At 46.5% G+C, this 12,876-nt stretch overlaps 1 protein-coding gene across 1 annotated transcript in view; it reads right to left on the minus strand.

The window, feature by feature from the left end:
- Positions 1-12,876, minus strand: part of AVL9 (AVL9 cell migration associated) — a 139,280-nt gene that overhangs the window by 56,728 nt on the left and 69,676 nt on the right. The window contains exon 10 of the mRNA XM_081971281.1: positions 2,032-2,576. Within this exon, the coding sequence (XP_081827407.1) occupies positions 2,032-2,576 (545 nt within the window). The remainder of the gene's footprint in view (positions 1-2,031; positions 2,577-12,876) is intronic.

The following is a 12,876-nucleotide window of genomic DNA, read 5'->3' on the forward strand; positions in this document are numbered from 1 at the left end:
TAATTGAATATTTCGCGGCGCCCTTATGACGATAGCGCGGCTCCCCAGGGAGCTGCGGCGCACACTTTGGGAATCACTGATTTAGATGATACTCAATAGATATGACTTCAACTTTTAGATATATACTGAGACTCTTTGCTTACATAGGTGGATGGCGTATCCTGGAAATGATGTGATCTTATGGACCTTTTAATGGTTTATAGCATCATCAACCTTCATACCTTTCAACCTTATCTGGGAGAATGAAGATGAGTCATGGGACAGTGTTTTACACTGATTCTCTTAGGCTATGTTCAAATGGTTCAACATTGACTTTTAGAATTCTACATGGTTTTCCCTATTCTTCATGTTGTTGAATATCTGCATGAAAACACCAGGGAAGTTTATCCAGAGTTCTGAAGTGAAGGTCTATCAATTGTTGATGACAATCAGCTCTATTGTTCAATATGATGCAGCCCAAAAGCAATCAATATCTCCGAATATGGTGAAGTTCAATAATGGGCTAGATGAAGGAAATAAGTTGAAATGAAATTCAGAAAAGATAGGTGTTCTATGATACATAAATAACTGGACTCCGAAATGGAAACTTAGCTTATTTTTGATGAAGTTATACTTGCTCCAAATCACAGGCTTACTGTCTGGGGGATTCTCTTGATATTCAGATGGCACTTGTGTATTTGCACAATTAGTGTACCAACTGCTTATCCTAGGTTCCCAAGCCTAAAGTGGGTATGTTATATGGTTCCCAAGCCAAGGTCCGTACTGTTTGCACTGCCAAATTCCAATGATCGCTTACTTATAATTGAATTTACATGCCATATTCTTTAGTGTTGCTTCTGGGAATTGATACTGTCAACCTGATGATGTAACTGAAGGCGCTGGATGCACACACATAAAATGTGGTTCTGTAAACCCACCAAACATCTTACCTTTCAGGCCAATAAAATGAATGAGCAGAGCCTCACGGATGCATAAATATTACCAACACATCATTTTTTTAATCAAAATTTCCACGACGTTGTCCATCCACCATTTTTTGTCATAAATGCATAAACATAACAATCGAGAAATATGTTGGTCAAGTTTAAATTCGGATCGATGGTATTGGACATATTGACCACAAAGTTAATCTTGTAACTAGAAATGTTGCTGACAGAAATCGAATTTGAATCAACTGGAACAAACTAGTGATGATCTCTTGTGCCAGCTATGGGGTCAACGACTATATCTCCACAAGTATTGCATCGACAAATGTAACACTTTGACCAATGATCATTGGGGACGTGGGTGCATGTTCACACCAAATTTCATCAAAATCCTTGATGGTCAAGGCAGGGCACTTTTCTGAAATCAGATCACTTATCATGGAATGACCTGATTTCCTTGAGGGCCAGATCAGCATTGTAGTTCTCTGTGGGCCGGGGGTGGGGGTGGGGGAGGAAGCAGTGAGGGAGATGGGACAAACGCCTCCTGCAGCACCCTGCTACCCAAAATGGTCCCCTTTTCTCCATTTTTGGCCTAAACAGTCTCCTGCATCACTTTACCAGCCAAAATAGGCGTGGGGTGGGGGGCGCACATCCACCACACGCCTCATTTTTGGCTTGCCTGGCCTCCAGCAGCACTCTGCTGGCCAAAAACGGGCTGCACGGAGGCCATCTGAGGCCCCCAAGTGGCCTGTTTTTGGCCTCCCCGGCTTCCAGTAGCACTCTGCCAGCCAAAAATGGACCACACAAAGGCCCCATGAGTCCCCTGCATTCTTCCAGCAGTGCTTTGTCAGCAAAAACGGGCTGTGCGAGGGCCTTGGGGACCCATTTTGGCCAGTAGAGGCACTGCATGCTGGCTCCATGGGCTGGATTTAAGCACCCATGGGCCAGATCCAGCCTGCGGGCCTTGAGTTTGACACTCCTGTTCCAAACCATTCCTTCTTACACATAAGCTGGCCTATCCTTTGTGTATTCCTTTATTCCTGACAAATGTTAAAAACAGCACTTGGTAACCAAAGTTTGTCCCTCTTTATACTATAGGAATTACCTTAGTGAAGACAGCTAATGGCATACCATACTGATCTTCTTCCAAACCAGAAATAGGTCCAGGTACAAAGACTGTGTGTCCTGCATTAGGTTGAGGCTGAACAGTAATTGGAACACTTTTGGAAATAACTGACTCCTTCAGAAGAAATTCAGTCTGTCCTGCTACTGAAGTAATTTCACATTCTTCTTCTTTCAAGTTAGGGTCCTCTAGGGGATTAGGATCTAAGGTTTCCCAGTCACATTCAGAAGATTCTGGAGAAGTGTGTAAAGAAGGTTTCAAGTATTGTTCATGATCCTGGCAGACATGAAATTCACTGGATTGATGCTCAATTTGAAATAAAGATACATCTGCTCTCTGAGTATCTCTTTCTTGGTTTCTTGACAATTTTTTGCCTTCAACTGTATCAAAATTAGCATTTGAAAGTGCCAGAGCAGAAAAAGAAACACAGTAACTGGAAGGAGGTGACACTTCTTGTCCAACTTCCTCTGACGTGCTTTTTCTTGGTCGGTACTGTGAGCAATCAGTAAGACCATGTTCTATCATACCTGGAATTTATTTAAAAAATTATAAATGAGATTAATAGATTCTATATAGGAGCAATCACCAATTTATATTGGAAACTGTGCTAAGATGAAAACTACAGTTAATTGCAAATATACAACACATCCATGATTCTTTCTAGTCTTTCAGAAAGTTATTTTTCAATGAAGTACCGTATTTTTGGAGTGCAATATGCAGCTTAGTTTTTGGGGAGGAAAATGGGGGGGGGGAGAATTGTGCCTACCAGCTATTCATTTTTATTCCCATAACACCAGACAAGCAAGCAAACACAATAGTATAATAAAACAACACTTTTTGCCACTTTTTTTCTTTCCCCAGGTGGGCAGGAAAACTCTTAATAAGCTTAACTAGATGCCTGGGCTTTCAGCCGAAAGCACTTCACACCTGTAAAAATATAACAAAGCTGAGTCAACAAACTAGCCCAGCGCTTGCCTGAAGGAAACCATTGAGAAAACTCAGATAGCCCATAGGAAAAATCTGTCTTGCCCTTAAAGGGACTATCCCCAAAAGAATAGAAATCACTTAGTCACAGAAACTCTCTGCCTTGCCCTTGAGAGGATTATCTCCCCAAAACAGAAACTGGACAAAAGAAATACCTCTTAAGGCAGTCTTCAAATCTTTCATCCTCAGCTTCTCCCAGCTGGAACAAACCGGGAAATTTTTCCAACACTATGCTGCAGTAAAAATATTCAAAGCTTTTTTTCAGCCCTAATGCGGTGCTAACGTGTGAAGCGATCTTCTGATCTTCAGTGAACTCGTTAGCACCTCGTTAGGGCTGAAAAAACGCTTCCAAAAAGCTACATTTGGAGTATAAGATGCACTCAAAATTTTAGTCTCTTTTAGGCGGGAAGGAGGGAGTGGGTCTTATACTCTGAAAAATATGGTAAGTAATTATTGGTGTAATTGAGTAGATATAGCAGAGTTTGGAAATAATTTTAATGAAACAACATAAGAATTATTGTAAGAGTAGTCCTTTATTCTTTTTTTTTTTTTTTTGCAAAATTTGTAAATTTTGCAGTTTTCCTTTAACAACCAATATATTTTGTGGACAGAGTGATGACTGGGTCAATACATTTTTACACAACTCTAACAATGATACTTTGATTACATATACATAATTCTTGTCTTCCAACTTGTAACTTAATAAACTTATTATGGGTACAAAACATTCTTTTATATATCAATTTATACAATACTATTTTCCCAATTTATACTTGCCCCATACTATTTGGGGTTCTTCCACATTCATCTCTTTATCTTTAAACAATACTTTTCTATCTTAATGCTCCTTTAGTGGCTTCTCCAAAGATATATTTAAGCATCAATTTCATGTTACAATAAACTTATTGTATATTTATTGATCCCTATAGTATCACCAATATTTTAGTATTTTAAATAGTATTCATATTTCACCAAATTTATATCTCAGTTTTCTGTAATCACCAATAAAACCATTTATTAATGAAAAATCAGTCCCAAAGTTATGTCTCTAAATCCGCTGAATTTATAATCCTTAAAGCTATCAATTCCAGTATGTTTTGCTGGCTATCAATAATAACAATATAATTAAATATGTCTAATCACAGTCTTCCTTTATTGTCCTCTCAGTATTACAAAATATTCTATCTCTATCCATCATCTCTCAGCCTTTTTTGAATTTCATCTTTTATTGATTTTTTGTTATTCTTTTATATTTCTCTCTTGGTATACTATATTTCTTTCTAGCATTTTTACATAATCTGAATGTTCCTCCCTTCTTGCCCCTTATCTCCTTCTGCTGCATCATTTGGATGCCCATCCATAACCTTTTTTTTTTCCCTGAGAGGATTTCCTCCCCCTATGATGATTTGGCAAAAAGTAAAGGCAGACAGCAAAGAGCATGAAGTAGAGGCTTGTGTTTATTCCGCAGCAGCCATCTGCCCCAGATGACGTCATTAAAAAAGTTAACTGTTTCCTAACCTTCTTAAAGAGCTAAGCATAATAATTCAACTTGAAATGTAGCATAAAGCATACACATCATTACATTTCCCTTTTTAAGTATAAAACATCTAATATGATACAAAGTCTTTTCATATTTTTGGTTTAATAGCTCGACCATAGCGAGAGAAAGTTACCGCTGTCTGATCATCAGTAAAATTGCTGTCAGGTTGTGAGTCAGTCCCGACATTGTCACATGCTGATATGCTTACATTATCCTTAGCGTTCTCAGTAGGCTGTATATCCATATTCAGAAATTCTGTGCCATCATATGCTTGCACTTCATTTTCCTTGTTGTTTTCTTCTTCCAACACAGTATCACAGAACCAGTGTCTGGACAAAGATGACACCTGTTTCTTCTCAATTGCTGTCCACACTTGGTTTCAACTACATATGATTTTGGTGAAATGCCTTCTCTGACAATTAGAGAAGGTTCCCATGTTCTCCCAGTTTCTGTATAATGGATTTGGCTATGCCAACATATTTCTCTACTAGGCAGAGCCTGTGGATGATAAGGGCTTCTGGGTTTGTGCTTGATTCCCCATTCACGCAGGAAGCACTGGAATTCAGCACATGAGAATTGTGGCCCATTGTCAGACACAAGTTCTTCACACACTCCATGTCTTGAAAGTATTGTCTTGAAAGCCCATATGACTGTTGACGCTTTTAGACTTCCCAGCTGCACTAGTTCAAAATATTTGCTGTAGTCTACTATCATCAGGTAATGGATGCCTTCAAAATGAAAAATATATGTAGCCAATCTCTGCCATGCCTATGAAGGAGCATTCTACGGTGTAAGAGATTCTTTCACATTGTTTTTTTGAAATGTCTGGCAGGTGTCACACTTCTTTACAAGTGTTTCAATATCAAAGTCCAGATGAGGCCAGTAGACCACCTCCCATGCTCTGCGCTTACACAGAGTAATGCCCAAACGTCCCTGATGAATTTGTTCCATTATTTCTGCCTGCTGTGAGTTAGGAATAAGAATACGGTCACCCATTAATATGGTATCCTCAACTTTCACAGGCCAGAATTCCTGCAGCTCAGGACACAGCTTCTTGCATTTTTCTGGCCAGCCATTGCATATGACACGAGTTAATTTCTCTAGTACTTTGTCTTGTTTGGTGTCTTGTCTTATTTTCTCCAGCTGTACATCTGATATTGGCATGTTCACTAGTACTGTATATACCTGCTCTTCCAACTCAGGTTTATCCCTGGCTTCATGTCCTTCTGGAAACACCCTTGACCTGCAATCTGCCATTGAAATTTCCTTCCTAGGCTTATACTTCATTGTGAGATCATACTGCTGTAATTTCATAACCATTTGCTGTAAGCGTGGAGGTGTAGAAGCTAGTGGTTTTTGTAGTATGTACTCCAACGGCTTGTGATCAGTTTCTACAACTACTGGGCGACCATATATGTACTGGTGAAATTTCTCACGTCCATTCACAATGGCCAGCATCTCTTTCTCAATTTGAGCATAATTAGCTTGTGTCGTGGTAAGTGCACGTGAAGCGTATGCCACAGGATGTCCTTGTTGAGTCAGCACAGCACCTAGCCCAAACTGGGATGCATCCACTTGAAGCACGGTGTCAACATTTGCGTTGAAGTATTTCAGTATTGGCCCTGGATGTTTAGTGACCAGTTTCTTCACTTTGTCAAAAGTCCTTTCCATGTTTGCCTCCCAACACCAAATGACATCCTTCTGCAGCAATGCACGTAACAGTGTCTGTTGAGCAAGGCCCTTAGAGAATTTAGATAGATAGTTGAAAATGCCCAATGATGTCTCCAGTTCCTTTATGGAGGCTGGGGCCTTCATGTTAAGAACTGCTGTAATCTTTGGATCAGGCTTCAAGCCCTCTTTGGTTAGTAGGTGTCCAAAATATGTCAGTTCTCCTACCCCAATTTGCATTTTATTTGGATTGAGTTTAAGATTTCTCTCACGATATCGATTGAGCAAAGCAGTAAGGTTTCTGTCATGCTCTACTTGATCCTTTCCATAGACCAACAAATCATTGACTATTACTTCAACACCCTGTAGACCAGCAATCAGTTCGTGTGATTTCTTTTGAAATATCTCCTGTGCCGATGCTATTCCGAAGGGCACCCTTGTGAAGCACCATCGACCCGCAGGGGAGTTGAAAGTAGTGAGGTAACTGCTGGCTTCATCAAGACGCAATTGCCAGTAACCAGACTGGGCATCTAATACAGTGAACACTGTTGCTCCTACTAGCTTGTGTGGTACGTCCTCCATGGTGGGGAGTGTTCTCTCATTATTACTTTGTTCAAATCATGTGGGTCAATGCATATGCGAATTGAACCTGTGTTATTCTTCTCCACCACAATCATAGAATGACCGTTGTCTTACCTGAACAGTCATTCTCGGGGCGCTGCAGGAGAGTCCAAGGAAGAGTTAACACAGCCTATCTGCCCAAGGACTGAGTTGATTTTTTCCCCTGGTCACGCCTCCTTTGCCTTCTAAGGATCAGTTTTAAAAACGAGGTCTTGTCCGTCGAGGACGCCCTTAGGTCACGTAACTGCACGGAACAGTCCTGGTGTAATCTATCAACCCTGGGCGGGTCTTGGACTCTCCCGCAGGGCCCCGAGAACGACTGTTCAGGTAAGACAACGGTCATTCTCCAGTGCGCTGCTTGGAGGAAGGGACATACTCAAGCTATTGTGTCCCAGGGCAGGAAGTGTCACCACTGTCCGGAGCCTCTATAACTTTATGCAAAACTCTTCTTCCAAAAGAGGCTTCGGCGGAGGCAAAGGAATCAATCTTGTAGTTTCTAATGAAAGCTGGGGGGAAGCCCACATAGCAGCTCTGCAAATATCAAGGATAGATGCTTGAGTCGCCCAGGCCACAGTCGTGGCCGCGCTTCTTGTGGAGTGGGCAGTGACCCGAGCCAGAACAGCCTTGCCCTGGTGCTTGTAGGACATCTTAATGCAGGCCCTTAGCCAGCGCCCAATGGTCGATGATGAGACCTTGCGACCCAAAGATCCCGGTTGAAATGACACAAAGACGGCTTCAGAGTGCCTGAGGTCTTTAGTCCGTTTCATGTAGAGCCGAACAGCTTGCCGCATGTCCAACTTGTGCCAAGTGCGCTCCTTGGGATGCTGAGGATTGGGACAGACGTTCGGGAGAATCACCTCCTGAGATCTGTGGAAATGAGAGTTCACCTTCGGTAAGAAAGCTGGATCAAGGCGCAAATGACTCAGTCCGGGTGGATGATGCACAGCTCTTCCCTGACCGAAAAGGCAGCAATCTCTGACACCCTTCTAGCCAAAGTGATCGCTATTAGAAAGGTGGTCTTAAGAGTCAAGTGGCGCAGAGAGACCTTTCTCAAAGGCTCAAACGGTGTAGTAGTCAATGCCTGCAGGATGAATGGTAAGTTCCAGGTCGGGTACCTATGTACCGTCTGAGGTCTTAGATTGGAGGCCCCCTTCAGGAAGCTCCTGACCTGGGGGTGATGACTCAAGGACTGAGGATGGTGTCTCGCCAAAATGGTGGACAAGGCTGCGACCTGATGCCGAAGAGTGGCGGGTGCCAGGCCCTTGTCCAATCCCTCCTGGAGGAAGTCCAGCAACTGAGGTATGGACGCTTCAACATCGACAATGTCCCGCTGCTTGCACCAAGCAGAAAATGCAGACCAGGTCGCCTCATATATGCGTGGCCAGTCGTCTGGAAGTTTGAATGGTCTGGATGACTTTGTCCGAAAGGCGCTGATCCTTCAGGAGCTGCCCCTCAATCGCCAGACAGCTAGCTGAAGCCACTGGGGCTCTGGATGACTGATGGCCCCTTGGCTCAGAACCATTTCTCTGGGGGAATTCTCCACAGCCTCTCCATGGAAAGATCGACCAGATCCGCGAACCAGGACCTCCTGGGCCAATGTGGAGCCACCAGGACGAACTCCGCCCCTTCCACCAGGAGCTTGTTGATCACCCGCGGAATTAGTGGAAGGGACAGGAACGCGTACAGTAGTCCCGGAGGCTACCTGGCCCTCAGAGCGTCCGTCCCCTCCGCCTGCGCGGAATGGTAACGCGAGAAAAATCACGGGAGTTGAGTGTTGGTCGCCGTAGTGAACAGGTCGACCTGCGGAAGTCCGAACCTTCTCACAATCTGGCTGAACAGGTTTGGATGCAGCCTCCACTCCGAGATGTCGATCATCTGGTGACTCAACCAATCCACGCTCACATTGTTGGAGCCAGATATGTGATCTGCTCTCAATGACGCTAAGTGAATTTCTGCCCAACGGCCCAGGGCTTCCGCCTCTGCCATGAGTTGTCTGGAGTGGGTGCCACCCTGCCGGTTCACGTGGGCCTTCGTAGCTATATTGTCCGTGAGCAGTAGAATGTGGCGACCCACCAGTTGGCACGAGAATCTCCTCAGGGCAAGTCGGGCTGCTCTTAGCTCCAGCCAATTGATGTTCCGGTCTGCCTCCTTGCACGATCACCTGCCCTGTGCTAATTGACCCTGGCAATGTGCGCCCCAACCATCGAGGCTGGCATCCATCATCACTACGATTCTGTCAGGCTCCTTGAACAGACAGCCCTTCTCCACCGCTTTTGACTGCCACCATCCCAGGGAACGTGACACCTTGGGTGGAAGCCAAACCCTCCTGGAGAATTGCTTGCCTTCACCCTCTGCATTGGTAGCAGGAACCACTGCAGTTCCCTGGAGTGAAGACGGCCCAGGGAACCACGTTGAGGCAGGATATCATGACGCCTAGCAGTTGGGAGAGTTGGACGATCGGCAAGGAGGTGGCCCAGCGGCACTGTCGAATCCTGCCCCTGAGATTGCATAGCCTGTCTGGAGACAGGAACACCTGGCATGATACAGAGTCCATTATGATGCCCAGGTGTTGGATACATGTCGCTGGGTCTAGATGGCTTTTTTCCACGTTTACCGAGAAGCCGTGCTCCTGCAGGGTACGAATGGTGATCTGTACATCTCTCACTGCCTGTAGACGATTTGTCGAGTGAATGATGATGTTGTCCTGGTAACATTCCAGATGGATGGGACGAGTACGCAGATGAGCCGCTACAGCCGCAAGGAGCTTGGTAAAGGTTCTGGGGGCGGACGATAGTCCGAACGGCAGGGCCCTGTATTGATAGTGCTTCCCATTGTAGCACAGCCGTAGAAACTTCCTGTGGACCGGATGGATGGGCACATGCAGATACGCCTCCTTGAGATCGATGGAGGTGAGCAGGTCGCCTCGCCTTCTGCAGCCTAGGATGGACTGGAGGGACTGCATCTTGAAGCGCTTGTAGGCCAGATGTCGGTTCAGGCGCTTCAGATCTAGTATGGCCCTCCACCCCCCTGAGTTCTTGGGGACCAGGAAGAGAATGGAGTAAAATCCCTTCCCTTCCTGTTCCAGGGGAACCGGCTCTATGGCATTTATTTGCAGAAGATGATCGATTTCTGCTTGAATCAGGGACCTTTTTACAGGGTTCTTGGCCAGAGGGCAACGAACAAATGTTTGTGGAGGAAATGATAGAAATTCCAATGTCAGCCCCCTCCTGATGGTGTTTAGGATCCACGTGTCCGTGCTGATTCCCTCCCAGCGGTCTGCATAGAGTTCCAGGTGCCCCCCCTATGGGAGGGGGACCCTGGCGGTCACTTGCCACGCCTGAACTGACGGTTGTGGGAACCTCCTCGAAAGGGCTTCCAAAAGGAGCCCTGATTGTGCTGTCTGCCCCTGGGGGAAAAGTTACTCCGGTAGACTGGTTGTAGGATCTCTGATAGGGATAGGAAGAGGTGGAGGCCTGGGCGCTGTCCTGTGCCCAAAAGACCTCTTTCCTAAAGGATTCAGAACCCTTCTTCTCATTCTTCTTGAAAGTGGACGGGAGGATTTCCCTTTTATCCTTCGTCTCAATCAAGAATTTCTCTAAGGAGTCCCCAAACAGATTGCCCCCCTTGAACGGCGCTGAAGCCAGCTTCCATTTGGCCTTCATGTCCACCTGCCAGTGCCGAAGCCACAGCAAACGGCGTGAAGTCACGTTGGAAGCCAGCGCTCTGGATGCGAACTTTGCTGCATTCAGGGAGGCATCCGCTGAGTATTCCACAGCTGTAATGATCTTGTTGAGATCGTGTTGCCAACGAGACGCCTCTGAAGGAGGCTTAGATCTCAGCTGGCGCAGACAGAGCAGGGAAGCCCTCGTAAAAAATGAAGGGGAGGTGGATGCCTTGATTGCCCAGGCGGCCGCCTGGTGCGTTTTGTGGCAGGCCTTTTCGGACCTCTTATCCTCTGCCTTCAATCCCTCTAAAAGATCAGCTGGGAGAGTAGAGTTGGAGGTCAACGAGACCACCGGCGCATCCACCTCGGGCATTTTTAACACATCCTCTAATTTCGGTTCCAGAGGATATAAGGTCTTGTCCGCACCACTGGGGTTGACCAAGGTGCCCGGTTGCACCCATTGGCGCTGTACTACGTCCATAAACATGTCAGGGACTGGAATGAGCTCGGGGTCTGGGGTAGTTTCACTGAACAGCCCCACCTTAAGGTCCTGAGAAGATGGGGGAACAACCTTATCTTTAGGTTTAGCTTCAAGCTCCGTTGAAGCCCTGGCCTTGTGTAAGATAGCCTTAAACAAAAAGGGCTTGATCAGACCCGTGAATGCCGGCTTATCCGGAGGCATGTCATCATCCTCCGAAAGTTCAAACTCATCAGCAGCTTCCTCATCCCACGCGGACACCTCTGTGGTAACAGAAGTGCCTGGGGAATCGAGGTTGTGGCTCCTACCCCCCGCGGGGAGGCGAGAAGCCTTAGGGGCTCTGCCATCTATACCCTCCTTTTGTCTCATGGCCTCCACTACTCCCTGGGAAATGGCCTGAGCAATGACCTCCCTCATTTCAGCAGACAGAGCCGGGCCCTTATCCTCCACAGGCCTGGGCCTGGAAGAGGGTCGACCTCTATCACTCCTACCAGAACCCCTATAGTCCTCAGCGTGGAGGCAACACTGATACGGTGCCAGCTCTTCCCTCACTGAGGAGCTAGGGGAGTCAGGGTAACCCAGGGAGGCTGCAGGGGAACCTGACAATGAGTCTCTATCGCAGAATGAAGGGGATTGATCCCCCTGATGAGAGGGAGACTCCTCACCCACATGCTTGGGTGGAGGAGACTTCGGCCCAGCCTCACAGGCCAGAGGAGGCAGAGGAGCCTGGGGCTTAACAGGCCTCTCTTTTGGAGTGTCCTTCCCCTTGTCCCCATGGTGTTTGGGGCCCTTGTTCGCAGAAGAAGTATGGGAAGCCTTTCCCCCTGTGCCCTTATTCCCCTTTCTCCCTTGACCTGAGGGATCTGGCCTACTGCGCTTAGCAGATGGCCCTGCCAGCTCCTCCTGTTGCTCCAAACCTTCCTCTGCCATTGTCAGAGGGGTTGGTCCAGGAAGAATCTGAAACGGCTGCGGGAGGGGCACTCGACAATGGCCAGACGGCTCCAAAACGTCCACAGATCAAGCTGAGTCTGGAGGCTGGATGTAGGCACCAGGACACTCTCTGCCGCCGCCCCCTGGGGTGGGGTACATTTAAAGGGGAAGATTAGGCTTGCCGGCGCTCCGAACAAACCCGCGCAACCCTTGGCGACGATCTGCAGAGAGGCGGAGAGGTGCGAGCTGCCACTGCTGTTTGAGGCACTTCGAGGCAAAAAAAGATGGCCACCGCAGTTTTTGCGTGCTTAGAACGCGGCCCGGAATGCAGCTGGCTTCCAATTAGCCGCCTGTAGAAAAGCGCGCCAACGTGTCGCTTTCAAAATGGCTGGCACGCCCTCCCGATCACGCTGAGACGCCACTAGGAAGGGATCGGTTAAATTCCTTTCCAGGAGCGGCCGAAGGCAAGCGGATAGCTGCAGCCCTCTCCGCGCTCGCCAGCTGTCTCCGGACCAGCGGTCTCACTTGTCCCCCACGCTGCAGCTAATTCAGCAGATGGACTCCGATCGACGCTTCTGAAACTGTAATCAATTCAAACCTTTCAAGCCAAGAGGATCCAAAAAATAAACGAAACACACTAACACAACAACAGCATATCCTTTCTTGATATTTCATATGCTCTGGCAATCCTTACGGCTTTCTCAAGATTTAAGTCTTCTTCCTGCAGCAATTTTTCCTGAACTTCCTTAAACGTACTACCCATCAGAATACGGTCTTTAATCATATCTCCAGCATCATAAAAAGCAGTCTTTGGCAAGAAAGCGCAGCTGGGTCACCCATTCATCCATAGTCAACTCCACACTGGTTTCTCTCATAAAACAATTTTCTCTGCACTGTGGAGTTTTTCCTCGGGTTGCAGTATGCTTCAAACTTTGCAAACAG

The sequence above is a fragment of the Natrix helvetica genome (assembly GCF_964273705.1).
Source record: "Natrix helvetica genome assembly, chromosome: Z".
In the NCBI taxonomy this organism is placed as follows: Eukaryota; Metazoa; Chordata; class Lepidosauria; order Squamata; family Natricidae; genus Natrix; species Natrix helvetica.